General features: G+C 46.5%; 2 protein-coding genes across 8 annotated transcripts in view; both read left to right on the plus strand.

The window, feature by feature from the left end:
• Nucleotides 1-29: 29 nt before the first annotated feature.
• On the plus strand, nt 30-11,638 carry LOC135974916 (C-type lectin domain family 2 member D-like). Of its 7 annotated transcripts, none has more exons than XM_065564190.1 (6): nt 30-682; nt 1,169-1,261; nt 2,199-2,342; nt 6,998-7,182; nt 8,431-8,537; nt 10,650-11,638. In XM_065564190.1, the coding sequence occupies exons 2-6, from the start codon at nt 1,222-1,224 to the stop codon at nt 10,798-10,800; spliced, it is 627 nt and encodes a 208-aa protein (XP_065420262.1). In that variant the 5' UTR covers nt 30-682; nt 1,169-1,221; the 3' UTR covers nt 10,801-11,638. The 7 variants fall into 7 exon arrangements, with proteins under 7 accessions (XP_065420262.1, XP_065420264.1, XP_065420263.1 ...); XM_065564192.1 differs by having other exon boundaries at nt 1,176-1,261; XM_065564191.1 differs by having other exon boundaries at nt 30-665.
• LOC101940086 (C-type lectin domain family 2 member B-like) overlaps nt 2,199-26,092 on the plus strand; it is a 103,336-nt gene continuing 79,442 nt past the window's right edge. Inside the window, exon 1 of the mRNA XM_065564202.1 lies at nt 2,199-2,338. The gene's annotated coding sequence lies outside the window, so the exon portion shown is untranslated. The remainder of the gene's footprint in view (nt 2,339-26,092) is intronic.

Here is a 26,092-nt window from a genome sequence, read left to right on the forward strand (position 1 = left end):
ATTGGACACAGGGTAGGGCGGGCGTAGCCAGCAGCGGAGAACAGCGTGTAGCGAATGAAGAGTGATCAACATAACGCGCGGGAAGCTGCAGGGCTGGGAGGAGCCCCAGCTGATCTGGATTCCCTCCCAGAGATTGGTGTAAAGGGGCCGTAGCTCTATTGGAGTCAATGGGCCAGATCCCCGGGTGAAACCGCTTCTCTAACCATTAGACCACGCTCCCCTCTCAAAGCCAAGACTGGAGCAGCCTGCATGCTGCTGTCTAGGAAATAGCTTGTGTAACCCACTGCCACTGTGCTTGTGCCACTCAAGGCAGGACTCCTTAATAACTAGAGACCATCATGGCATCTAGTCTGCCCACCTGAAGGGCACAGGCCAGAGAACTGCCCCAAATGCTTCCCAGAGCAGATCTGCCCTGCTCACGTTTCCAGGCCACTGGGCACGAGGGAGGGACCCGGAATTCAGCCTCTTCCCCAGCTGTAATAAATAAACCAGCAGCCAGATGGGGCCCAGCTTTGCCCATTAGGGGGATCAGCCCTGGGTCCTCTTGATCTCTTCTGCTTCTTGAGGAAAGGCACAGCAGCAGGGCTGCTGCCTCTGCTTTCTCTCCTTACAGTGGAGGGAGATGCTTTCTGGTTATTTTAATTTGCAAGCTAGTTTCACATGAGGTAGGGCAGATCTGCAGGTATGCGGGCAAGTGGGAACACAGAACAATGCTTGCAAACCGCATCTATTCAAAGCATAACATGAGGCAGCAGGAGACACTGAGCCAAAATACCCGAGTCAGTTTAGTGGGGCTAATACAGTTGGGACTGAGTGCAGAATTTGGAGCATTGTAGTTAAGGCATAAATTGGGCGGCTAGAAAACTGGGCGGGTGTCAGATGGCAGGAGAACCGAGCTGGGAGCAAAAGGATAAAGGAAATCGGTGCATTCAGAAAGAGAAGCTGTGTGACTGCATTGCTGTGTGTCTGTCTGTGCTGTGCTGGACCCCAGTAATTCCTTCTTCTAGTCTAGGCTATGTAAATTCCTTTACCACAGCCCATGGGATTATTGGTGCTTGCCTAGAGCGGTGGTTCTCAACCAGGGGTACGTGTATGTACCTTGGGGATACGCAGAGGTCTTCCAGGGGGCACATCAGCTCATCTAGATATTTGCCTTGTTTTATAACAGGCTACAGAAAAAGCACCAGCGAAGTCAGTGCAAACTAAAATTTCAGACAGACGATGACGTGTTTACACTGCTCTATAGACTACACACAGACAGGTAAGTACAATATTTATATTCCAATTGATTTATAATTATATGATAAAAATGAGAAAGGAAGCAAATTTTCAGTAACGGTGGCTTTGACACCTTTGCATTGTTATGTCTGATTTTGTAAGCGAGTAATTTTTAAGTGAGGTGAAACTTGGGGGGACGCACGCAAGACAGATCAGCCTCCTGAAAGGGGTACGGTCATCTGGGAAGGCTGAGAGCCGCTGGTCCAGAAGCCAGTAAGTATACGTCTACACTGCAAAGGAAAACCCGTGGCTGGCCCATGCCAGCTGACTCGGGCTTTCGTGGCTCGGGCTGTGGGGCGGTTTCATTTTTGTGTAGACTTCTGGGCTCTGGCTCTGGGACCCTCCCACCTGGTAGGAAGAAACCAGAAAAATCTGATGTCCATTGGTGTAAGTAAGGGGAAACTGAGGCCCACACAGGGCCATTTTCCATGCGACAGGCTGCTGCCTACGTATATTGCAGGTGGCCCCTTTAATGTGCCATGCTCTCTTGGCGCACAGCTCGGCCTCCGTCAGCAATGAACTGTGTCACCCTCTAGTGATTTCTCTGTGGGCCCCCTGTTGGAATGGTGGGTCCCTCCCCACACAGAGCCCCCTGCTGGAGTTGTGTTGCCACCTTCTTCACTGGACCCAGCCCTCTCAAAAACAGGTTGCAGTGGGCAGGGAGACACTGATCAGAGTGAAGACCCAAGGCAGTGGGAACCCTGCTTCCCCTCGCCCCTCCTACAATTGGTCTTCCATGTGCACTATGCCATCAAGGGGGAGGAGGGAGGTGTTGGGACACGGGATTGGAGGCCCTTAGCTTGGCATTGGGCAGGCGGGGCTGGCACCAGAGGGGGGCGCTGCTGCAGGCGTTATATGGACCCCACACGTGTTAGGGTGTTAAACTGCATGTCACTGCCCAGATGATTGTTTCCTTCTAGGGATTGTCTCCCCGTGGAATAACTTTACTTTGGCACCGTTGCTCCGGATTAGCTGCTCTGTGTGTGAACGCTTGGCCTTCGCATTCAAGAATCAACTTTCAAGGGAAGGGAAGCCCTTCCTCCCTGCACCCTGCTCCCAAGCAAGTAACTCCTGGGCTCACTTTACTGTTTTCTTCCTTGCCTCTCCCCTGTACTGGCAGCTGGGGAGGGGGCGCTCTCCCCTTGCAGTCAGTGTCAGCACGGTGCTAGGGGGCGCTGTGCTGCAGGGAGCTCAGACTTTACACTTCCATCTTAGAAAAAGGATTTTATCTAAGGACTAGTCTACCCTAGAAGAGCTATAGGGGCACAGCTGCACCGCATCTGGTGGAGACTCTCTATGCCGACAGGAGTGCGCTCTCCCGTCAGCATAATAAATCCACCTCCATGAACGATGGTAGCTACGTTGGCAGGAGAAGCTCTCCCGATGACATAGCGCTGTCCACAGTGGAGCTTAGGTCAGTGTAACTTACTTCACCTGGTGTGTGTGGGGGGGGAGGGGCTTATTCACAGCCCTAAGCAATATAACTTAGTACTGACATAACCTGTAGTGTAGACAAGCCCTAAGAAGAGTTATCTATTGCCTTAAAACAGTTTCCCAGTACACTCCCTAGTTATCTGAGGGCTCCAGTGTTTACTACAGACAGACGACAGCCTTGATACTGTCCCCCAGGTTCTGGATGATCTGTTCAAACTAGGGCTGTCAATTAATCATAGTTAACTCAAGTGATTAATTCAAAACAAATTAACTCAATTAAAAATAATCATGATTAATTGCAGTTTTAAATTCCACTGTTAAACAATAATAGAATACCAATTTAAATGTATTATAAATATTTTGGATGTTTTCTACATTTGCAAATATATTCATTTCAGTTACAACACAGAATACAAAGGGTACAGTGCTCACTTTATATTATTATTTTTATTAAAAATATTTGCACTGTAAAAAAGTGAAACGAAATAGTATTTTTCAATTCACCTCATACAAGTACTGTAGTGCAATCTCTTTCTCATGAAAGTGCAACTTGCAAATTTAAATTATTTTTGTTACATACCTGCACTCAAAACAAAACAGTGTAAAACTTTAGAGCCTACAAGTCCACTCAGTCCTACTTCTTGTTCAGCCAATCGCTCAAACAAGTTTGTTTACATTTACAGGAGGCAATGCTGCCCGCTTCTTATTTATAATGCCACCTGAAAGTGCTACTCCTGGGGGAATTCTACACCCTGTGCGGGGTACAGAACTCATACCTTCCGCAGATTTCTTGGGTCCCCCACAGAAAAATGGGGGAGCAAAGAAAGCTGTGAGGAACATATGCCCCTTCTGCGGCAGCCCAGATGTGTCTGCTGGGAGCAGCCAGCAGCAGAGAGCAGATCACCGTGGGGTGGGGGGAAGAGGGAGGCTGGGCATGCGTGTGTGCTGTGTCTGTGGAGAAGGGGGTGAGGCTGCGCACCTTCCTGTGTGTGAACAACTGAGAGAGACTCCATCTGTGCCTCTCATCACTGTTGCTGCACTGTGGGCTTGGAAGCGTAGGCTGTGTGAAGCAGGCTCTGTCCCTGAGGCAGAGCAGAAATGTAACAACTAAGCAGGTAGGCTGCTAATGTTCCCAGTGTCAGTTAATTGTTCCCATTTTTAGTCAATTAAGGCACCTTTACCTTGGCAGAGTGGTGTACAGGGCCGGCTCCAGGCACCAACTTGGCAAGCAGGTGCTTGGGGCGGCCCCTCTGGAGAGGGGCGACACGTCCAGCTATTCGGTGGCAATTCGGTGGACAGTCCCTCACTCCCGCTCGGAGCGAAGGGCCTCCCGCCTAATTGCCGCCGCAGATCACGATCGCGGCTTTTTTTTTTTTTTTTTTTTTATTTTGCCTGCTTGGGGCAGCAAAAACCCTGGAGTCGGCCCTGGTGATGTAAAGGAGCCTAATTGTAAATGACAGTCACGGAATCCTCAGCTAGGAAGGTCTCTGTGCGTTCTCACTTCTTTTCCTGTGCCAGAGAGACGCAATGGGGTTAGATTACAGTTCAGGATCTATTTTATTTACCCATTTAAAAAAAATGCAGAACAATTATTAGCAAACCTGTATGATTTTCATGTATGAAAGTCTGAGCAATTTAAGTCTGAGCATCATTATTGCCCTAGTTGTAGCTTTGGCAGGTGAGTTCTCCGCCCCTGGCTCTTTGTTCCGGTTCCCCGGCAGCTCTGTCTCACTCACGATCTCCGGTCTGATTACAGGCGCTGGCTCTGATTATTTCTGGGGCTCCCAACACCTCGGAGTGGCCACTGCCCTGCTTTTCTGCAGGGCTCTCCATTCATCAGACCCCCCCCGCCAGTCACTCCCACAGCAGAATGCATGTAGCTGGCACATGCCAGGTTCTCAGTTGGCACTAATTGGGGTAGCTTCCTTGATGCTGGGAGGCAGTGTGGCCTAGTAGATAGGGCACTGGCCTGGGACACAGGAGACTTGGGTTGTTTTCTTGGCTCTGCCACGAGCCAGCTGGTGACCTTGAGCAAGTCACTTCATGCCTCGGTGCCTCCGTTTTCCCATTTGTAAAATGGGGATCCTGATCTCCCTTTGTAAAGTGCTTTGAGCTGTGAATGAAAAGTGTTTAGAAGAGCGAGAGATTATTATTATTCAATGGAGCTCGGCTGCTTGACACCAGCCGAGGGGTTGGCCCTTTGTCTATAGAACATGCTCCATTAAGCAATGCAAAAACCTATTACAACGCAACCTCCAGGCTGTAAAGGTAAAGAAACAGGTCATAAATAAAGGCAAGAACAGGGCTTAAATTCAGCCCGAGCTGTCCGGAGTGCAGCTCTGATAAATATTTTCAAAGGTTCGAGCCCCGGTACCCTCTGTGGGGCAGAAACCCCGAGTCCCGGGGTGCCAGGAAATACAGTACGAGAATTTAAACCTGGGGATGAGACAACTGAACTATGACTCTCATGACATCATTCTCCTTAATGGGCCAGACTACATCTCCCATGATGCATCATTGCCAGGGACTCCCATGATGCACACTGTCACCCTTCTCCAAAAGGGGGGGGGGGAACATGATGCATCATGGGAAATATAGTTCAACCAGGGAGCCTGGCCTATAGAAGAGAATGGGAGCATGGGGCACCTGAATTTCAACTCCCATGAGGAACTTTATCTTTTTTGCTGATTTTCTCACTATTCCAATTTTCACCAAAAATATCAATGAATTTCCATGCGGGGGGTGGAGGGGAATTGCTGACCAATTTCACTAGAGCAGGCTGGTGTAAATCAACATAGCTCTGTTTACATTGCTGGCTTGCATCAGCTGAGGATCTGAATCCAAACCTTTAAGAGAGACCAATCCAATCTTCAGGCAAGTGATGGAGAATCTGCCGCTGCCCATAGGGAGTTACTCTGATGGTTACTCTCCCTGACTGTTAAAAAGTTGTGTTTTATTTCCAGCTTGATTGGAAATATCAGCCCATCTCAGATCATTCTGACGCTCTCAGAGCCCCAAGTCTGATCAGAAAACCACTTCCCCGGCCCTTTAGTTCCCTCCCTGCTGCCGTAAGGGATTATACCATGGAAGCTTTGCTGGACTGAAAGGGTTAAATTTGGGTTCATTTTGTTCTCCTTTTACTGCTTTCCTAGCGGATGAAGGAAATGTCGAGGTGAGTCGAGTTTTCACAGTTCTCAGTTATTTGGTCCCTTACACAGCTTAGTTTAATATAACTGCCCAGGCTCAGACACCTGTGATCTGGGTATAAGGGGAACATGGGACTACTTCCAATCAGTGGCATGCACAGGCCATAAGGCAGTAAAATTCCTGCTCCCTTACCCAGACCTCTTGCGCCTCTTCTCTGCCAGAGAGGGCAGTCAAGAGGGGCTGGTAGACGAATCCATGCTTAACCTCACAGGCATTAGCATGCAGGGGTGATGTGATAAATGGCTGGGCTATGACCAGGGCCTGTGAATCTGCTGTGTCAGCCTCTGGGGTGGAGAATGGTGTGGTTGTGACCTTCTGACAGATTCTGCTGTGAGCTACAATCCAGAATAACTCCGAAGGGTTTTGCGGAGTGACACTGCATTTACACCAAGATAACAGATCAGAATCTGTCCCAGGCATCATTGACTTTGGTGGGATCACTCTACATTTACATCGGAGTCACTGAGATCAGAATCCAAACCTGGATCCACTGACTCCGGTTTTACCTCCAAGTCACTGAGCTCAGAATCCAGTCCTGACTCCATCCGTTAGACTAGCAGTTCTCGTAGCTTCTTTCTTGTATCTTGAGTGACACACAGTGGTTGATTCTGTGAACTACAGGTGCCGATGCCCTGCTGCTGGGGCAGTAACCCAGGCCCTGATTTCCTATATAAATATGGGTAATTGAGTCTGCTTTGGGATCAGTTTTATCTGCAGTATTGATCACTTTCATTTCAAATGCCAACTTTCCTGCCTGTAACTCAGAGCAACAAGTGCTTACAAGATGGGCTTGGACTCCGAAGAAGTGGGGTCTGTTCTCAGCTCTGTCAGTCTGCTGGGTGACCTTAGGCCAGTCACTTTCCCACCCTGTGACTCAGTTTTCCCATCTGTAAAATGGGAATAATGACACTGAATTTCTTTATAAGGAGCCTTGAGCTCTACAGATGAAGTACTGGATAAGGGCTAGGATTATTCCTAGAAACATATGTCTGTATGTGTGTGTGTGGGGGGGGGGCAATTAAAACAGGCAGTGGGGAGGGGAGAATGCCTAACCACTCTGCTGCTTGCTAACTTTCAGTGGTAGCCTCCAAACATCATTCCTGTCCGCTGGACCTTCCCACTGCCGCATGCCCAGATGACTGGATTGGCTACCGGGGGAAATGCTATCTCTTCTCAAAGGCGGACGGGACCTGGAACGAAAGCCAGAGCAACTGCTCTTCACTCAATGCCTCCCTGGCTGTGATTGACACCCAGAAAGACCTGGTAAGGCAGAGATACAGGTTCTCTGTGAGATACAATTAGGCGGATGTGGCAGCGCAGACAATAGTGGAATGAGGCCTGTCCTGCTCTGGGGTACGAGTGCTGGGAGCTCAGACAATGAAAGTTGAGGGTTAGATGGTTTCCTGGATCACATAACAGTCCTCCCTTTGTCTATTTAGACTGTGAGCTCTCCTGGGCAGGGACTGTTTCTCCCTGTGTGTCTGTGCAGCACCCGGCACAACGGGGCCCTGATCTCAGCGGGGGCAGGGATTGTCACTGTGTGTCTGTGCAACACCCAGTGGGCCCCGAATATCAGTTGGGGCTACTGCCATACACAAATAATAGATTCACATAGTTTATATTCAAAGTTATTATGAATCGGCTCCTTAAGTGCACCTGGCACGTTGATCTGAGCACAGTCCAGGTTCGGGTCAGTTCTGATCTCTCCCAGCAAGGAATTCTACAGCTGAGGTCATGGCACTGGCCCCAATCTGTGTCTGTCCAGCTGTCTTGGAGAGTGGAGCAGCCTCCACGGTCCCATCCCTTTAAGGCCTTTGTCAGGGCAGCGAGTTGTATCTGCCCCCGCGCACCGCCCCCTAGAGCCTGCAGCTCCATGCTGACTCTGCTCTGCCGGCTCCCGGCATCAACTGCTGCCGCAGGGTCCTAGTGCCCCCCTACCACACGTGGAAGGGCAGGCTGCCCTTACCCTGCCCTTCTGCCTTGAACCCTTCCCTTTTCCAGTGGGACCCTCCACCAGCACAGGGGGTCCCCCCTCCCACAGTCACTGCTCCTGTCCCACGCTGGGCAAGGGGCAGCCCCATCCCCCACCCCCAGTGAGGCTACAGTGAGGGGCAGCAGCAGGGGAGGAGGCGCACATGGCGAGGGGGCTTCCTGGGCCTGAGAGGGGCCCTAGGAGCACATGCAGTGACAATGGTGCGAGCTGAGTGTGCTACCAGGGGAGAGGGGGGGCCCCCTCCCCCAGAGCTCAGTGCTGCCAGTAGGGAGAGGGCTGGGGGGAGTCTGCCTCTCTGGCCCCAGCCCCGGGGCAGCCTGCCTGCACCCCAAACTCCTGATCTCCAGCCCCACCCTACCCCAGAGCCTGCACCCCCAGCCAGAGCCCTCACCCCCCCGCACCCCAACCCTCTGCCCTAGCCCTGAGCCCCTCCCACACCCCAAACCCCTCATCCCCAGCCCCAGACAGAGCCCTCATCCCCCCGCATCCTAATCCTCTGCCCTTTGTTGTTTTTAAAGGATTTCCTGCAGCAATATAAAGGCTCCCCTACACACTGGATCGGCCTCAGAAGGGACACGTCCCAGCCCTGGAGATGGGCGGATGGTACAGAATTCAACAACCGCCTGTGAGTGCTTTATGCTAACAGCCTATTCACGGTTGGGCCAGAAGTTAGGGCTCTCATGTGATAGTCAGAGCTGACGATCTTTCAGGTATTACAGGTGCTACAACAACCCTTTACTCCAGGGGTGTCCCCCTCATTTTGTGCAGAGGGTCAGGTCCCTTCTCTGAGTACAGTCAGTGGGGTATACATGTAGCAATCTCATTCTCTGGACACTTGTACGACAACTGCAGCACCTTTTGTGGGAAGATATTGCCCTGTGTAACAACACCCTGGCTGGGATTGAGCTGCGGATCTCTGGATGTAAAACATGAGTCTCTACTGCTCGAGCTAAAGACCCACGTTTGTTAACAGGCAGGAGCAGACTTATAAACCTTTCACTGGGTCCTGCCACTAGCGAGGGATAAAAAGTAGCACTGGGCTAGTCACATTTCCCCCTGCACTTTCCGCAGTGATTTCATACCAGTGCAAAACGATTGTGAAATGCTTCCTTGCTGATTCAGCCACTTTCCAGTGGTGAAAATGACCATGCAAGGGGCAGGGCCACATACAATTGGCCTGAAGCACATTAGAAAGAGAGATGGATAAAACTTTTTGGCTCAAGCCAGTGGCATAGCCAGGTTCTAAATCAGGGGGAGCGAACACATAAAAAAAGGTGCCACCCAACATATCAAATTACTAATTACATACTTTTAAATTCGTTATACATATTTATTTTGTACTTAAAATAAAAACACAAGAATGATCCAGCCATGGAAGGATTTGCACAGCCGACATTTTGCAGGAGAACTTTAGATTATACTTAGATATACTTTAGATTCTAGAAAGTAAATGGCAGAATACAGTAGTTTATAATTGTCACAGGTTAAAAAAAAAATACTGGCCATTTTTTCCAGTTACTAATTTCATTTTAAAATCAATCAATGAAATGCACTTTATTTATAATAGATCATAATACTAAAGTCACCAAAAACCAGAAGGCAAAATGTAGCTACCATGAAAAAAATACTTTCCAGTCACAGCATCGCAAATTTGCTTGATTTGTTTCCTGCTAAAGGGCCAGGTTAGGTGGGTAAAGGGGTGACTTTCTGGGGGTCAGATGGGTATCAGCCCCTGACGGCAGGCAAGAATGACTTCCCCGGAGAAATGGGGTGAAGGGTGAACAACAGCCTCTCAAAATGTTGCATAATCTGTTTTGAGCAGTTCTAATATTTACTGTTTGTATATCACCAATAACGTGCCAGGTGCGATTCACACTGACACAAATAACAATTGGTTTAAAAAGTTCTCCCCAAAGCCATTTGGGAACGCAGCAATGTTTGGCGATTTCCTGTCAGGTTCACTAGATTGCTCATTTAAAAAAAAATCAAAATGTTTTGGTTTCAAACAAATTTTCATTGCAAAAGTTTCTTTACTTTTATTTTTTAAAAATTCAAATATTCAAAAACTAGCTGACAGCCAAATAAAACATTTCAATTTTTGTCAAAACATTTTGTTTGACCCAAAATGAGGTGTTTTTTTTATTTTATGAAATTGCCAAAGTACCAGAAAATCTGTTCATTTACCCTCTTTATGCGTCAGAATGGTTCTTGCTATGATAAATATCCCTAGTGTAGAAAAGGCTTCTGTGACAGTGTCCCATGGGAAAATCTGTTCAGCGTGCATCAGGTGCCCTAGGAATGGTTAAGGCTGAGATCTTTGAACAGAGGTTCCCTGAGTCCCAGCCTAGTGCCTTACCCAGAAGGCCATTCTCTCCAGCACAGCTGCTTAGATTTTCCCAGAATGCACCGCTACAGCTCAGGCATGCAAATGTGTCCATGCAAAGTGTCCATGCAAATGTGGTGACACATGGTCTGTGAACACCATTTAACCGGGTCAGTTATAACCACCTCTGACGAGAGAACTGTAACTTGGTTGTTTTTTACCGATTAATTGTATTGTGGGAGCCTCATTCATGGAACAGGATCCCATTGCGCTAGGTGCTGTACAAACCTAGAACAAAGAAATGGGCCCTGCCCTTGTAGATCGGACCTGCGAGTGCAGCAATTACACAGGGGGTCCGGTGTATGGATGCTTCCTGTGTGATTCAGCTGATGAGTGACTCTCCCTCCATTGTAGGTTCACAGTGAACGGAGATGGACTATATGTATATCTCAACGACCGCCCCAGCAGGTCAATGGGCCACACCACCATGAGATGGATCTGCAGCCAGCCGGACGAACTGGCAAAGAGGAAACAAAATGGGGCCCTGCAAGCTTTACTGGAGTGAAGCAAATCCCCTCTCTTCAGCTGCCACTGCTGCTTCCTATAGAACAGATATTGACTAGCTGCTTTAAATGCCATACTCTGGAGCGAGGAGAGCAACTCCAGAAGCAGGGCTCTATCCCAGGAGTGGGGGGCGAGGTTCTGTGGCCTGCAATGAGCAGGAGGTCAGACTGGATGGTCATAATGGGCCCTTCAGGCCTAAAAGTCTATGAGTTTAATTAAACCCTTGCTCAGAGCCCACTGCCAAGTTCAGGGCCCACTGGGAGCTACACGTACACCTCAAACTGCTTCCAAGCTGGCTAAGGCCGGCGCCACCCAGATTTTGTACAGGTCTAATTAGGCTCACAAACCTTCCATTTTTATTGGTAAATGTCAGTAAAAGTTGATCCCACCGTGTACACATGCAAACGGATGGAAAAAATATTTCCATCGAGCTTTGCGGCTAGGCGAAGTAAGACAACTGCGGCTCGAGAACGTATGCAGGCTGTTTATTTTGTCAGCATCCCGTGTCGAAATATGTCAGTTGTGTTTTAAGAGTCAGAAAAAGCTTTAATTTCTTGAATCTTAACGTCTATTGTCATTAATGATGGTCAGGCCCCCTCATTGGCTGAGCCCTCCCCCGCCCCCCAACTTCCCAGAAATATGAACATTTAAATGGACACAAATAGAAAAAATGCTTAAAACTAAACTGATGTTATGCATGGAAATTACAACCATTGAATGCTGCTAGAGCTCCTGGGTTAAAGAGTGAGACTGTTTTTAATCTATATGGTTATACGGCTACTGCGGCCGTCGTGCCCTTCACAGCTTGTGTAGGTTGGGCACCAGCGACTCCTTGCATTCTTCCAGTCCCCACAAACAGAGGCAAATTAGGGATTAGTGGGGCTGTGGGGGCCCCTCCCCACCCCTTCCGCCTGCAGTCCCCCTCACTCCCCCCAGCACTCCTGCCAGGGAGCAGGGCCAGGGCGGGCGCTTCCGCTGGGTACATCCACACCGCAGCAGGGAGCGAGCCTCACAGCCCGGGGGCACAGACTTGCGCTAGCAGAGCTTGCGCTGGCGTGCTAAAAATAGCCGCATTGATGGCGCAGCTCCAGCCTTCGAGAGCCCAAGCTCCGGCCCGAGCCGCAACATCTACACAGCTCCTTTTAGCATGAGTCTATGGACCCTCTCTGGGGCGCTTGCTCCCAGACGTGGTGTAGACGCACCCAGTACGTCCCCTGTCCTTTGCTTGTCCTAAGGCATGCGAGCTCGGGACTCCCACCTAACCATTTTGCCCCTATAGATTTCAAAGCACTTCACAGAGTTCAGTATCATTACCCCATTTTATAGGTGGGGAAACTGAGGCACGGAGGCTCCAGGTCACATGTGGCCAAGTCAGGAATAGAATACACCTTTCCTGCTTTCCTCTCTACCCACTGGGCTAACATTGATTTCCTCCCCCCCCTTCCCCCCCTTGTGCTCTGCTCCCAGCAGCACTAGGGAACAAAGGGACTAGATGAAGGACTCAAATTCCCTTATTTTGCAACTGTTGCTCCACATCAGCTTAGAGGAAGAGGGCAGCGTCTCTATATAAAGCCCTTCGAATTCATCCTTATGGGGCAGGAGCGCTCTCCTGGGCAATGACCTTCTCATTTGCCTCACACCACGACAGCGTCTTGCTGGCAAATCCACTTGAATTCGGCGCTGCAGGTTTCCGAGTTGATCCGGTTTCCCTTTAACACCCCACAGTTGTTGGAGGCAACAGGGCCTGAGACCTGGAACCTGCAGAGTGAAGGAGAAAGGTGGTGATAGATGGATTAGAGAGACCCTCCTCTCACCGTGATGGGATGCTGGGATGGGGGCCTTGATGACAGTGTAACCCAGGGCTGAGTGCCTCTACTAATCTCATGGGATGGCTCCTTATCTCAAGCGGTAGCAGCTCTTGCTTTTAGCTCCAGAGGTCCCCAATTCAGTCCCCGGGCTGTCAGCCATCACAGCAAAACCTCCCAGGACATGAACTGAGCTAGGGTGTCTCGGCATCCGTCTTCCCCCATTCTGATAACCACTCCCCATTATTCAGGCCCCACAAGTCTCCGGGGAGATCCTGGCCCCCTTTGAAGTCACTGGGAGCTTTGCCAGGATCATTCCACCTCTGCTCTCTTCTTGTGGCCGATTCCTCTCTCGCTCACTGCCGATTTAACACCACCAATGCCCAGATCCACAAAGGTATTTCGGCTCCTAACTCCCATTGAATTCAATGAAAGTTTGAGCTCCTTTCGTTGATCATTATAAAGCTTCTCTAGCCAATAGTATTAGTTTATTGCTCATTTCTTGTCTGGTTATAATCAACTAGCAGGTTACGTCGTATATAATCATTGTATGCTCAATAGAGTTAAGTGGTAGGATAATAGAAGTATAAGAATGATTAGTAGCCGGAAGAGTTAATTATGTATTCGGTATCTAAGTAACGAGGTCTGAAACACAAGGCTGCAGGCTGAGGCCTGCAAGATTTTAGCTTAGCTGTTAGAGCCAAGAAATACTGACATAAACAAGTGACCGAAGAATAACCCGATGCCCTAAGATTACGGGAAAAGAGGTACCAAGTGGTGATATTGTGAAAATCTAGCCAGAAGATTAATTTTAAATCATAAAAATGCTGTAAAGGCGCATCTGTTTCCAACATGTGCCTTCATCACAGGACACAGGTTGTGTATTAATGCTAATGAGAATAAAGAGAACCTACACGACCTATAGAAATCGGGGTACTGTAAGTTTCTAGAGGACATCAGACCAATAAGGAAAAAGAGGGCTGACACTACATGCATGGACATGTGCAGAATATAGGTATAGACCGAATCACATTGTAAAGAGGATGCCCAGAGCGGGGAAATTGAGCTCCCTATGGGAAAGTCCAGCAGGAACCATCCCTCTATTGATGGGCAATCCATGCGAGACCCATCAGACCCTAACACTACCGTTAAGGTTGTGAGTATATTTGTAACTTGTGCATATGTCTGTGTAGGATTTCTATATGCAGGGGTATTCATAACCTTAATAAAACTTGTAAAACAGATAGACTTTGTACTGGTAAATGTCTGTGTGGTCACTACCCTTAGTCTTTGTTCATTCCTAGAGACTCTAAATCTGCAGCGAGAAGCAGAGCTTACTCCGTTAAGCTTGAAACTGTAGGGACCACATCGGAACGCACAGTGGTGTAACACCACATTACAAAACTCACTTGAAATAAAATAAAAGGCTACACTGCTCTCTCTTCAGCTAAACAAAGAGAAGGGGAAGAGGTGAGTTGATACCTACATGGGGAACAAATGTAATAACGGGCTCTTCAATCTAGCAGAGGAAGGTCTAACACAACCCAGTGGCTTGAAGTTGAAGCGAGACAAATTTAAACTGGAAATAAGGCATAAATTTGTTAACAGTGAGGGTAATTAACCACTGGTAGAATAACCCAAGGTTCTCGGTGGATTCTCCATCTCTGACCATTTTTAAATTGAGTGGATGTGTTTCTAAAATATCTGCTCTGAGGTTTATTTTGGGGGCAGTTCTGTGGCCTGTGTTTATATAGCAGGTCAGATTATATGATCACACTGGTCCCTTCTGGCCTTGGAATCTATGAAGATGGGGAAACTGAGGCCCAATGGGATGAAGAGATTCCTAATCCTCTCCTTGTTTTATTATCAGAACATGCTGTCCCCCAGAGCTGGGACTAGAACCCAGATGGTCTAATCCAAGACCCTGGAATCAGAAGGAGCCAAAGGAGAAACAAAGCCCTGATTTATTGCCTAGTTGCAGAGCAGATGGTTGCATTAAGAACATTTGAATCGCAGCGATGACCAAGTCGCCCATGAATCCTGAGCCCCTGCTGGGATGCTAGAAGAGATTCCTGTCCAAACACGCACAGCCCTGCACTTCAGCTCTTTGGAATCTGAGCCCAAATGTGCAAAGCTTCAGAATGAGCAAATCAGAGAACCATAGGACTGGAAGGGACCTCGAGAGGTCATCTAGTCCAGTCCCCTGCACTCATGGCAGGACTAAGTATTATCTAGACCATCCCTGACAGGTGTTTGTCTGACCTGCTCTTAAAAACCTCCAATGACAAAGTCTCCGCAACCTCCCTAGGCAATTTATTCCAGTGCTTAACCACCCTGACAGTTAGGAAGTTTTTCATAATGTCCAACCGAAACGTCCCTTGCTGACATTTAAGCCCATTGCTTCTTGTCCTGTCCTCAGAGGTAAAGGAGAACAATTGCTCTCCCACCTCCTTGTAACAATATTTTATATACTTGAAAACTGTTATGTCCCCTCTCACTCTTCTCTTCTCCAGACTAAACAAACCCAATATTTTCAATACTCCCTCATAGATCATGTTTTCTAGACCTTTAATGATGCCCTTCTCTAGACTGTCTCCAATTTGTCCACATCTTTCCTGAAATGTGGCACCCAGAACTGGACACAATACTCCAGTTGAGGCCTAATCAGCGTGGAGTCAAGCAGAAGAATTACTTCTCCTGTGTTGCTTTCAACAATCCGCTAATACATCCCAGAAGGATGTTCTCTTTTTTTGAAACAGTGTTACACTGTTGACTCATATTTAGCTTGTGATCCACTATGATCCCCCAGATCCCTTTCCGCAGTTCTCCTTCCTAGGCAGTCATTTCCCATTTCGTGTGTGTGCAACTGATTGTTCCTTCCTAACAAATCTACAAATGCGGAGGAAAAATGTATCTTAGTCACAGTGAATTCTCAGGCAACACTCACAGTGTTTGATTTAAAGGGGAGCCGTCCACCCAGGTCCAGTTCCTGGTGTGGGACGTGTTGTTCAGGCTGATGCAGACGTTGTTTGCACCATCGGTGATAGTGTTTATGAAATCCTGGGGAGTGTAAGGCAAGCATCTGGGTGACTCTCACATGGTCTCACACCCCCTACATATAGAGACACACAGTCCCCTCCCATTTCACCAGGAGATCTCTCAGACACCCAAAACATGCAAGGAAAATGGATTCTGTCCCAATGGGGCCAGCACACTGCATGATACCCTCTCACTGGAGAGTTTCAGTGGTACTGAAGAATAGACCCGTTTCCCTGAGAGTTGCTGAGTGGTAAAGGGGTAAAAAATTAGTGGCACTACATTGATTGATGCCAGCTGGGGAACTGGCCTTGTGTATTTCACTTTACCATCTCCTCTTGGTCCTGGATCACGCATTTGTGAATTCCTCAATTCACAGCCTTTCCAGCTCTCGTTCCAGAATTGACTCCTTTTAGAATCCCAGTAGCACTTTTCCCAGTGAGCCCACCAGTCCTTGGGGCAGAGTTTGCACCCGGCGCCCCCCGGAAGAAGGAACAGAGATGTCTGTGAACTCACATAAAGCCGATATAATATTTTTTCAGCCAGTCAAAAGCCCTAGCCCTCAGTGGGTGCTAGGGGCCAGATTCCCAGATAGTGTAGGTCAGCATGGAGCACATCAATTTACACCAGCTCAAGATCTGACCCTAGAGCAACCCGGGTCAAAAATTTCCATCTGATTTTGACATGGTGGGGGAAAAGTTTATTTTTCCCCTCTTTTCTCAACTCAGAAAGAGCTGAAGGGATTTCACTCAAACTCCCTTCACCCACCGACCCTGTATGATATAATAAATTTTGGTCCTGGAAGGTGAATATCTGAGCATTTGCAAACAGGCAGACTCAGATGAAAATTCCCTGGCTCTAATTACAGCACTGGGTGCTCTGTATAGAGAACTACCCCATATAACCACTAGAGGTCACTGCTGCCATTAACACAGGTGAACACTGCACTGGTAGGTCTGGGTATGTTGCAGGTCTCTGCTGAATATAGCATATTAGTATGAATTATTATTGCATTGGTTATTGTATTGCAGTAGCCTGTGCTGGGCACTAAACAAACTGTCACTAGAAGACAGTCCCCACCCCAAAGGGTATTATTGTTATCTGCATTGAGTAACACCTAAAGGCCACGCTGCCTTTACCTTGGAGATAGGCGAGCTGGACTGCTACTCAAGAGATCTGGGGTCCTTCTGGTTCTGCTACTGAGCTTCTGGGTGACCTTGGGCAAGTCACTTCCCCTCTGGTTCCTAGGTTGCAAACTCTGCCAGGCTGGGACTGTCTCTCCTAGTGTGTCTATGCAGCACCTGGCACAACGGGTCCCTGATCTCAGCAGGGCCAGGGACTGTCTGGGCCTCTGTGTGCTACTCTAATGGACATAGTGACAGACAGTCTCCACCCCAAAAGCTCAGTCTAAATAGACAAAACATCCTGGAAACCTTCCAACCAGCATCAGTGCAGAGGGAGGTTAGGACACGGCGTGTAAGGAAGCTCTAAGGACTAGGTCACGTTCCATAGCACAGAGGGCAGGGAAGAGAGAAGGGGAGCGAACCTGGGCCCGGTTCCCCATTGTCCTGCACCTTGTGGTGTCATTCACGCTAGTGCAGAATGCCGCCATCTGCTCTGGTAGCAGAGCTAGTAAATACAATCCTATTGTCTGTGCCTTTTTTTAAAAAAAAAAATTTTTTTCAATTAAATACCAAAAAAAAAAAAAAAATTCACATCTGTCTCCCTTCCCCCTTCTTTTTTCCCCTCCTCTGTTCTCCCATTTTGCCATGAAAAAGGGCTGATGGAAGGAGAAAAAGCGAAAGAAAATGGGGGAAATATTTTCAAATTTTTAGTTAAAACCCCCCTAGGAAATTAAAAAAAATGTTTAGCGAAAGCCTTTGTCAAAAATGAAAATTATGTTCAAATTTGTTTTAAAAATTGAACCAAAAAAAGCAAGCTGCTGTATTTAGGAGCATTCTGCACTTGTTTTCCCACTGGGGTCAATGGCTGCTAGGCAACAGGAAATCAGACCCACTGAGCTGGGCTGGATAACACAGTGGAAACCGGGCCCCATTAATGCTCCCCACTGGAGAAGATGAACCACAGGTAACGGGAGAGTCTAAGAAAATTGCCATTGCAGGCAAAAGGCCTGATTCTCATTTACCCTGTTCCTGCACTTGCAATAGGCACTGAGGTAAAAGAGTTACAGACATAAGAGCTGCCTTATTGGGTCAGACCAATGACCCATCTAGCCCAGTATCCTGTCTCTGACAGTGGAGGATAGGTGGGGTCCCAGAGAACAAAAATAGCTCCTATCTTCAAAAGGGGGAACAAAGAGGACCTGGAGAATTATAGACCACTCAGACTAACTTCGATACCAGAACAAATGATTAAACAATCAGTTTGTAAAGACCGACAGGACAATAGGGTTATAAGGAATAGCCACTGTGGATCTGTAAAGAATAAATCGTGGCAAACCAACCTAATTTCCTTCTTTGACAGGGCTACTGGCCTAGTGGATCTAGGGGGGAAAGCAGTGGACATGATATATCTTGATTTTAGAAGGCTTTTGACAAAGTTCCACATGACAGTCTCATAAGCAAACTGGGGAAATGGGGTCTACATGAAATATACTTGTAAGGTGGGTGCAAAACCAGTTGATATGCCGTACTCAAAGAGAAGTCATCAGTAGGTGATTTCAAAATGGGAGCCTGCATCTAGTGGCGCCCGACAGGTTTTGCAGCGCTGCAGAAGTGGAGGCCCTGAAAGCGAGCCTCGGAGCAGCAGGGATCCAGCATGGGAACTGAGAACCCAAGGTGCCCTAGGAACTGTAGTTCCTTGGCCAGTTCCCTGCCTATAGAGCCAGTCCTGGAGCAGGGAAGGAACTACATTTCCCAGCATTCCCTTGGCAGCTATCAACAGGAAAGGGAGGGGGAAGCGGATATTATGCTATACAAAGCATACAGGATCTTTTCAGGGGGAAAAGGCAAATACGCCGCATTTATTGAAAATACAACAGTTAGCATATGCTTTTCAGTCACACACACACACACACACGTCCTGCCAGTTGATGTTTATAGTTACCAGTCTGTTGTAGCTTGAGTCAATCTAATGGCCAGTTAGATGGAGCACGAGTGAGGAGCTGGGCTCTGTCGGTCGCGATCCGATGCTCCGAGGCTTTGCAGGACTGAACCCAGAGTTCCATGGCAAAACACCCCAGCTTGATAGTTGTAAATTCCCATTTGAGTCCATGCATTTTGCAATGTCATCCTGTAATCATTAGTCCTTCAGTGGTGTTAATCTTGGGGTTTTCTGCTGTTATCATTTGATGGTTATTGTCGGGCTTCCCATCGTTATCTCCTATTTGTTGTCTCACCTTCGGGGGTGCCTGCCTCACCTCTGAGGTCGTCAATGCTGCTAACATGTTTGGCATCCGATACAATGGATGTTTTCTGATTGTCTCCTGGTCTCTCCAAGTCTCTCACTTTTTCTTGACCATCTGGAGATTTGTGATGGCTTTCATACCTTATCTTTTCCTGATGCATCCATTCCTCATTCACACAAACAATCTCTTACAGAAACCTTCAAAGGTATACAGACAGCAGTATTTTATATTCAGCAGAATACATTGTAAATCAAGCCTTGCTAAATCTATAACTAAAACAATTTACATTGGGGCTTCAGGCCTTCAACATTTCTCTAATCTATTTATCATAGACACAATACAAAATCCTGTCTCTTACTAACTAAACTTTATAACAGGTCCTAATTGTAATGCATATTGGAAACAGGATTCCAGTCTCAGATGGTCATTCCTTCTATTACTCAAAAAGGGTGGCTGGCAGAATGAAATCAAAGTTTACATCAATTCTTATAGTACAATTAGTACAATTATAAAATCCTGCTCCTACATATCCCCCTTTTGACCCCTCAAGAACAATTCTTGTGTGGATCAAATCTTATATAATTGTTTCATAGCTACATATTGAGAAGCAATTTGAGCTTGTGGTTGCAATTTAACAAACATTCTTTTTATCCAACAACACAGATATTATTCCAATTAGGCAAATTCAGGATAATACCAACACAAATAACAATGCATGAAGCATAATTGACAATATACCTTTAGAAGTGGGAGACCAACCTGTAAAATCATTATACCAATGGTAAGCTGTTATCTGTCTTTCTGCAGTGGCAATTCTTAACATGTTTCCGGTTTGCATGTATAATATGAATGGTTTGGTTTTTCACATTGGTAACTTTCTGCCATTCAATGCCAAGATTGATAGAGAACTCAGCTAAATCAGTGCTTACAGTAAGCTGAGATTTCTTTGGTTGTGGCAAATAGTAAATGTGATTATTGGTAAACACAGTACTTACATTACATTTACATTTGTCTATTGGAAGGCTGCTAACACTTCCATCCTTCCAAAACACTTCTTCCCAAGAATTAACACATACACATTGTCCATTATATAGTACTTTGGTCTCATTATTCAATTCATCCCACATACACAATCCTAGTGAAATGTCTTTACTACAGGGCTCTGGAGCAACAGGCAAGGACAAGCACACCCACTTTTGAGGAGTCCACTCGGTACAACCTCTGGTGTCCAATAGCTTCCCTCCCTCCCCAGCCCACTGGCTCGAGGTCCGGAGTAGCCAGAAGGATCCCCTGTGCAATATGGGGAGTGGGCTAACTTTCCATATCTTTGCTTCCAGAGCCTGTTGGTGTGCGATTTTAACAACAATTTCCCCAATTAAAAGGTCTGACCTTTCTATGCTAGAAACATACTGCATCCATTCATACTGATAAGTATTAGTCATCTTTTTCTTTGCTTTAGCAAGTGTACCCAAACCTTAGTGTTTTCTGATATTACCCAAAACATTTTGTGTTCCAAAGTGGACAAAGCAAGTATCTGCATTTCAGTACATCCCATAACTATAGCAGTATATGGTTTTTCACTTCCATTTGTTTCTGTATTAGACTGTCCTGTAGCTGGGACAGAGAGCTTCATTTATTCTTGTGGCACCTTAGAGACTAACAAATTTATTAGAGCATAAGCTTTCGTGGACTACAGCCCACTTCTTCGGATGCATATAGAATGGAACATATATTGAGGAGATATATATACACACATACAGAGAGCATAAACAGGTGGGAGTTGTCTTACCAACTCTGAGAGGCCAATTAAGTAAGAGAAAAAAACTTTTGAAGTGATAATCAAGATAGCCCGGTACAGACAGTTTGATAAGAAGCGTGAGACTACTTACAAGGGGAGATAGAATCAATGTTTGTAATGGCTCAGCCATTCCCAGTCCTTATTCAAACCGGAGTTGATTGTGTCTAGTTTGCATATCAATTCCAGCTCAGCAGTCTCTCGTTGGAGTCTGTTTTTGAAGTTTTTTTCTCTTAATTAACTGGCCTCTCAGAGTTGGTAAGACAACTCCCACCTGTTTATGCTCTCTGTATGTGTGTATATATATCTCCTCAATATATGTTCCATTCTATATGCATCCGAAGAAGTGAGCTGTAGCCCACGAAAGCTTATGCTCTAATAAATTTGTTAGTCTCTAAGGTGCCACAAGTACTCCTGTTCTTCTTTTTGCGGATACAGACTAACAGGGCTGCTACTCTGAAACCTGTCATTTATTCTTAATTACCTGCAGGTCTACAGTATTTATAATCCCTGCTCCAAAACCAATTCCTCCTAATATGGTGTCTGCTACCTGAGGATGTCTCCCTGCAATATTTAATACACAACGGTGAGAAGATAAACAACACAAGACAAAACATAGAACACAAAAACCACAATTTCTATTGTGACAGTAGATTCATGGTATTCTGGATTGCTCTTCAGCTGGTATCAGCTTTTCCTGATTTTCTGAAAGACAAAAAAAACCATGTTTCTACCCCTTTTGGGGTGGGATTCAATGGCTTCTGCCTTTATCAGTTAGGTAATTTGCATTAACACAGACGCTTTCTGGCTTGCTTTTGGATCCAAAGCCACCAGCAGCTCAGAGACTCTGTCTTAAAAGGGACACAATTAACTTTTACCAGAGTTTTGATTACTCTTCACTTTTAACTCCTGTTTTCAAAACATACAGTGATCTGAAAAAGAAAACACAACCTATTGTGGCTCCTTTTGGAGCCCTAATAGGATTTTAATTAAGTAATATGGTATGTTTTCACATTTCCTTTCACCCCTTCTATAATATACACTGCACATGTTCTGGGGAAAATGCACATTCCTTCCATAGTTTAATTTCTATAACATTATCCATATCAGTTTTTACATATGGTGTAAATATTTCTTTCCTTTATACATTTGGGGCGGTTAAGTTCCAATAGAACCCCCCTTGTGTTCTTTTCGCAAATCTGACTAAATTGTCCAGTCAAATGATTTCAATCAGATCGTTTCTTTTTGCCTGGCTTATTTACAGACATTCCTTTGGAAAAGGGCCCATTTCTCCTTTAGAATGGCTGCACAGAAACCAAGAATTCTCTTTCTAGAACACTTTTCCTTTTTAACATTTTCACAAAGTTTAACTGCTTAATTCCCTCCAGCCTCTGCAGAGTTAACTTTTCACCCTCTTTCCTTAAATCACTTGCTCATCTCCCAAAAGACACCTTAATCAACTCAGATTTCACCATTCCAAGTATTGTTTCAGGGATCTGATTTCCCCATGTCTGCACTTACTCCTTTTCTTACTTCTGCTTGTCTGGGCCTGATCCTGCTTTCCTTGCAGAACCGTCCCTTTCCCTGGGCACAGGATTTGTTCCATTACCAATTTAGCAAGGAAGGTGGGCTCCTCAACTAGACCCCACCCCTCCTGGTTTCTTTCCTTAAGCATTTCTTTTAGAATTGTGAAATCATCACAATATCACTCACAAAAAATACTACACTGCCCAAACTCCTATATCCTTCAAAGTTTGGTTTAACAGAGCAAGACTTGTTTACAAATCTCTTGAACAAGGTATCATCTTTGGATTGCTTCCTTTTAAATATTTCTTACACAGGTGCTACCACTCTTTGCCCACACTCCTATATCCTTCAGAGTTGGGTCTCACATAGAAAATACCACCTGAACATATTTCTTACTCCTGTTGCTCGAGCCAGTGCCGGAGCTTCCAACTTAACCCTCTCTGGGCCAGAGGGAGAGACACTAAGCCTCCCTCTGTATCACTCGGCCTACTACCACTGAGGGTTCATACACCAAATATAAAAATCCTTCCCAGGATCAGAGCGAGGAACGCCAAGTTCTCTTCTCAAGCTCAGCCTTGCTACGGCTGAGGATGTATGCACCTAGGATTTTTCGGCTTGGAGCGAGGATCTAAGTCCTCCTCCTATTACCCGACCTTACTACGACCGGGGGTATACCTACCTCCAATTATTTCCTCCCAGCAGTCCGGGGTGGAGAGAGGGATGCTAAACTACTCCCCTTTTTCTCAGCCCTGCTACGACCAAGGGTGTGAATACCTTTTAATCATAAAGGGACAATAGGATCACATGGAGGCTGCTCCAGGGGACGATTGCGGGGCAGAGGAGATAATAGGGCAAGAGGCAGGCTGTACCCAGAGATACCCAGAGTGCAAGTACCTGATATGGGGAAACAATCGGACGATCTGAGTAGACTTGGGTCCAACATGCGCAGAATAATACGGAAAGTGCTAATTCAGATGGGAGAAGACAGAGAAAAATGGGACCCGGCACCCACCGCTGACATTGTAAAAGAGGTTCTTAGATTACAAGCCCAACAGCGAAAAGACGTATCCGGAGTAGTGGTTCCAAACACTCCTCCTCCTCCTCCCCCTCCAATGGAGGAAAACCAGGAATACTTTAGGGAAGCCCGCTGGATGCAGAATCTCCACCTGATATAGGAGCTCAGCAGTGGAGATTCATAGGAAAACTGACCTGGGATCCAGGTGAAAGACCCCACATTTACGTTCAGCAGGGAAATCAAGCTCCTATCCTAGCTTTAAATTGACACTGGAGCTGCGGTCTCACTAATTAAAGTGACCCCTCAAAAAGGAATCAAGGGGCAGGCGGTGACCTTACAATCATTTCAAGGAAAGCCTAGTACCGGGCAAGAATGGATTCAAGTTCCATTTATGGTACAAGGCCTCCCCTTCTCAGTATCATGTTTCAATACATCAGGAGGCCTGATGCAAACAAAATACATGACCAATTAAGTGATTCTAGGCACGGATTGGCTGTTTAAAAATAACATTATAATTGATTTACCCCGAGACATTTTATGGAGATTAGAGAACCTCCCCCCATACTTGCCAACTGAAAATCATTGCAGTATTGTGGCCAGAGGGAGAAATAAAATTATCGCAGCTCTCACGGCTGAACAGAGGGAGGAATGGCATTTGAAATTCCCCACGGTCTGGGACAAGAAAAAAAACAAATTGTGGGAAAATAAATGCCTGTGTTAAGATTGTAGGTGAATTAGTAGCACCCCAAAAACAATATAGATACCCCAGGGAAGCCAAAGAACAGCTGGTCCAAATCACTGAGGACCTCGAGGAACAGCGGGTTGTCAGAAAAACTAATTCCATTTTCAATTCCCCTGTGTGGCCGGTCAGGAAAGCCGATGGGCAATCTTGGCGTTTAACCATTGATTACAGAAGAGTCAATAAAGGGAGTGTGCCCATAGCCCCCATTGTGGCAGACATGACACAAGTCATACAAAAGGTTCAAGCCACCTCCAGGTATTTCTCAGTGATAGACTTGGCCAACTATTTCTTTGCAATACCCTTGCACCCGGATTCACAGGACCGGTTCGCTTTCACCATAAGGGACCAGCAATACCCGTTCCGACGCTTACCACAAGGATTCCAGCATTCTCCAGCCACCGCACACCATCATGTGGTAAATATGCTTGAGAGATTAAGCTCGCAGGATCGGCCATTCGTATTTTCCAATGTGAACAATATCTTGATTTTCAGGGACTCCGAGACGCAGTTGCAGAGACTCACGGGAGATGTCCTTGCTTTAATCCAAGACACCGGATTTAAGGTAAGCCTGGAAAAAGCACAACTTGTGCAGCCCCAGGTTGTTTACTTAGGCATTGTTATCGGCCAGGAGGGAAGGCAAGTAAATCAAAGGAAAGTAAGGGCACTAGTTAAGTTACCAGCACCTACTGATAAACACTCCCTACGAGTTTTGTTGGGAGGATTCAATTTTTTGCGGCCTCACATTTACAAGTATGCTGAGATTACACTCCCCTTATGGAAATTGCTAAAGAAAAAGGTACAATGGGAGTGGGGCTCCGAGCAAGATGCTGCCCTAAAAACTTTAAAACAGAAAGCCTTAACGGCTCCCGCCCTGCGTTTCTGTAACGAGTCTAAACCATTTGTCTTCCGGCTAGCAGCAAATGAAGTAGCAATGGCGACAACACTATTACAGGAAAATAAGGAGCAGAAATTAGTACCTGTGGCGTACGAATCCAAGAAACTACAGGGAGCAGAGCTGAATTTTGATGCGTGTGAGCGAGAATGCTTGGCAGCTGTATGGGCGGTCCAATCTTTCAAGCCACTCACCGGCAGTGCCCCAAACACCATTCAAAGCACTCACACACCTCTGAAGTACATTCTGTCTGGGAAATTAATAGAAGGCAGGGTATCGAACACTCCGATGGCCCAGTGGACTCTGACCCTAGTAAACAGGGGAGTCACTGCGGAGACAGTATCCAAACCCAATATGCTGACCCAAGCCCTCATCGAAAGGGGGACCGGGCACAAATGTCCAAAAGTTACACTAAAACAGAGGAATACACAATCACAAGCACCCCCCTTTAAGGAATTAGAAAGAGTAGGCCAGGAAAAGCACATTTGGTTTACTGATGGCAGCTCCATGGTGGTGCATGGCAAGAAATGAATCAAGTATGCAGCCATAAACCTAGAGGAGGAAGTAGATCACGGCTCTGCACAGCATGCCAAACTACACGCAGAATACCAGGTTTTAAAACAGCATGAAAAGGAAAACTGCTCCAAGACTGTGTACATCTATGCGGACAGCAATTCTTGGGTAAATGGGGTACAGTACTGGATGTTGGATTGGCAAAGGAATGATCTGAAGGCTGCCGATGGAAAGGACATAGCGTATGTAAATGAATGGAAATAGATTTATGCTTGGGTTACTGCCCACCCGAATCAGCTAAAAATTAGGCATGTAAAGGTACATGGGAAAGTCTCAGCAGCCGAAACCGTATGGAATAACTGCCGATGCCATAGCCAGAGACTACAAGGGAATAGCAGCGGTAACCCAAAGACAGGAATAAAAGGCACAGGAAACTGTTCACATCCCCGGGAGAATCAAGAGACAAGAGCTGGTAAACATAGCACACCAGTTTATGCATGAAGGAGTAGAAGGGACGCTGGGAAGGCTAAAGCAAGTAGCAAAATAAAAAAATAAAATAGAAATGATGTAGACACGTGAGTTAAAAATTGCATATAATGTG

The sequence above is a fragment of the Chrysemys picta genome, chromosome 12 (genome assembly GCF_011386835.1).
Source record: "Chrysemys picta bellii isolate R12L10 chromosome 12, ASM1138683v2, whole genome shotgun sequence".
Classification (NCBI taxonomy): Eukaryota; Metazoa; Chordata; order Testudines; family Emydidae; genus Chrysemys; species Chrysemys picta.

Excerpts from the sequence above, each read along its gene's own strand:
- LOC135974916 (XM_065564190.1), top strand. The coding sequence starts at position 1,222 with ATGACGTGTTTACACTGCTCTATAGACTACACACAGACAG. Across the intron at positions 1,262-2,198 it reads TATAGACTACACACAGACAG|GGATTGTCTCCCCGTGGAAT; the intron begins GTAAGTACAATA and ends GTTTCCTTCTAG. Across the intron at positions 7,183-8,430 it reads TTGACACCCAGAAAGACCTG|GATTTCCTGCAGCAATATAA; the intron begins GTAAGGCAGAGA and ends TTGTTTTTAAAG.